Here is a 1,882-nt window from a genome sequence, read left to right as displayed (position 1 = left end):
TGTTGCGAAGGACGTAATCTCCAGCATTGAACTCACAATTTTTTTACTTTTGCATCATTGTACTTCTGGAGTTGGCGTTTGTAATATTGTTCGCGCATTGCTGCCAACTCTCTTCTTTCTTCCAAGACCATCAAGTCCAATCGCCTCTCGACTCCATTGTCATTTTGTAATGTGATTCTTGGCGATGGCACTCCGATTTCTGCTGGAATCATTGCTTCTGTGCCATAGGTTACGATGAATGGCGATCTGTGTTGCTTGTATCTTCTGGGTGTGAAATGCCTAAAGAACGTATGCAATTTGTTCGACCCAGCCTGACTTGTAATCTGCCAATCTTTTCTTTATCCCGCCAATGATACTTCGATTGGCACACTCCACTTCTCCATTCCCTTGTGGATGGGCAACGGAAGTGAATGTTTGAGTTATGTTTAACTCTTTGAGCCATTCCCTGATGCATTGGTCTGCGAATTGTGTTCCGTTATCGCTGACCAGATTCATTGGCAGTCCAAAACAACATATGATGAATTCCCAAATGAATTTCTTGATGCTGGCTGCATATATCGTTGCTACTGGTTTCGCTTCAATCCATTTGTTGAAGTAATCGATCGCCACAATCAGGAATTTCACTCGCCCTGGAGCTTCGGGAAACAACCCTATTATATCAATCGCCCAACTCTGGAATGGCCAAGATGATATCACAGGGATCATGGCATTTTTTGGGGGCAAGGTGTTTGGTGCATGGCGCTGACATGCGCTGCATCGCCTTAGTTCTTTTTCTGCATCAACGTGCATGCCCGACCTATAATATCCTGTGTTCATGATTTTGGCTACCATCATTCTTGGACCTGCGTGTATCCCGCAAATTCATTCATGTATTTCTCTCAATAAGTAATTTGCGTCTTGCGCGTCCACGCATCGGAGAAGTAGCCCTAAATAAGATCGTCTGTACAAAATGCCATTCTGAAGTGTATAATTTAGCGCTTTGTAACGAATCTTCTGGGCTTCTGCTTTCTTGTCTGGCAAGGTACCTGATAACAAGTAGTTATCGATTGGTGTCATCCAGTTTGGTGCGCTTGCTGAACATACACTGACTTCTCTCATGATTGTTGAAGGGTTTGTTAATACTTCTACGTGGACGTCTTTGGCGAGGTGTTCGAAGCTTACTGATGCTAACTTGCTAAGAGCATCATCTTGTTTGTTTTCGCTCCATTTCACATGTTTCACTTTACATGTGATGAAGGTTTCCATTAGCGCCTTTGCTTGCGCTAAGTATGATGCCATCTTTTCATCTGTTGCATCATATGACCCTTCTATTTGGTTTGCATTGAGTCGACGTGCGCCTCCAAATGTTGAGCCCCTAACTCTTTGGCGATTCTCAATCCTGCCAACAACGCTTCATATTTTGCCTCGTTATTTGTGCTTTTGAATTCTAGACGTATTGAGTATGTGAAGTCTTGCCCCTCTGGATTGGTTATTTTTAACCCTGCGCATGCACCTTCATCATTAGATGTCCCGTCAGTGAACAATTTCCATATTTGTTCTTTTTGTTGTTCGGCGGGGTTCCATCTTCTTTCGGCATTCTTCTTCTTTCCCATGTGGTACTTCCTCCATGAAGTCCGCCAAAGCCTGACCCTTGATTGTTGGTCTGGGATTCAACGGCGTATTCTCCCAACTCTATTGCCCACGTAGCTAGCTTTTTGGATAATTCAGGCTTGGTTAACACGTTTTGTAGGGGATAATTGGTGAGAACATGTACCGAGTGTCCTTGAAACTACCATCTCAAACGGCGCGCTGTTTGTACTAGTGACAACCAGTTTTTCCAAAGTGAAGTTTCTTGTTTCTGCATATGCCAAAGTACGACTTACATAGTAGATGGGTGTTTGAA

At 43.5% G+C, this 1,882-nt stretch overlaps 1 protein-coding gene across 1 annotated transcript; it reads right to left on the bottom strand.

Moving 5' to 3' along the window:
• Positions 1-861: 861 nt before the first annotated feature.
• LOC143530452 (uncharacterized) lies at positions 862-1,278 on the bottom strand. Its single transcript, XM_077025987.1, has one exon. The coding sequence runs from the start codon at positions 1,276-1,278 to the stop codon at positions 862-864; it is 417 nt and encodes a 138-aa protein (XP_076882102.1).
• Between the last annotated feature and the right edge of the window lie 604 nt (positions 1,279-1,882).

This window comes from Bidens hawaiensis, unplaced genomic scaffold (genome assembly GCF_021521415.1).
Source record: "Bidens hawaiensis isolate Kalapana, Puna unplaced genomic scaffold, B.hawaiensis_p1.1 tig00008946_1, whole genome shotgun sequence".
In the NCBI taxonomy this organism is placed as follows: Eukaryota; Viridiplantae; Streptophyta; class Magnoliopsida; order Asterales; family Asteraceae; genus Bidens; species Bidens hawaiensis.
This window is presented reverse-complemented; position numbering and strand designations above follow the sequence as displayed.

What these genes read in the sequence shown, in the direction of transcription:
- LOC143530452 (XM_077025987.1), bottom strand. Translation starts at nt 1,278, where the DNA reads ATGGCATCATACTTAGCGCAAGCAAAGGCGCTAATGGAAACCTTCATC.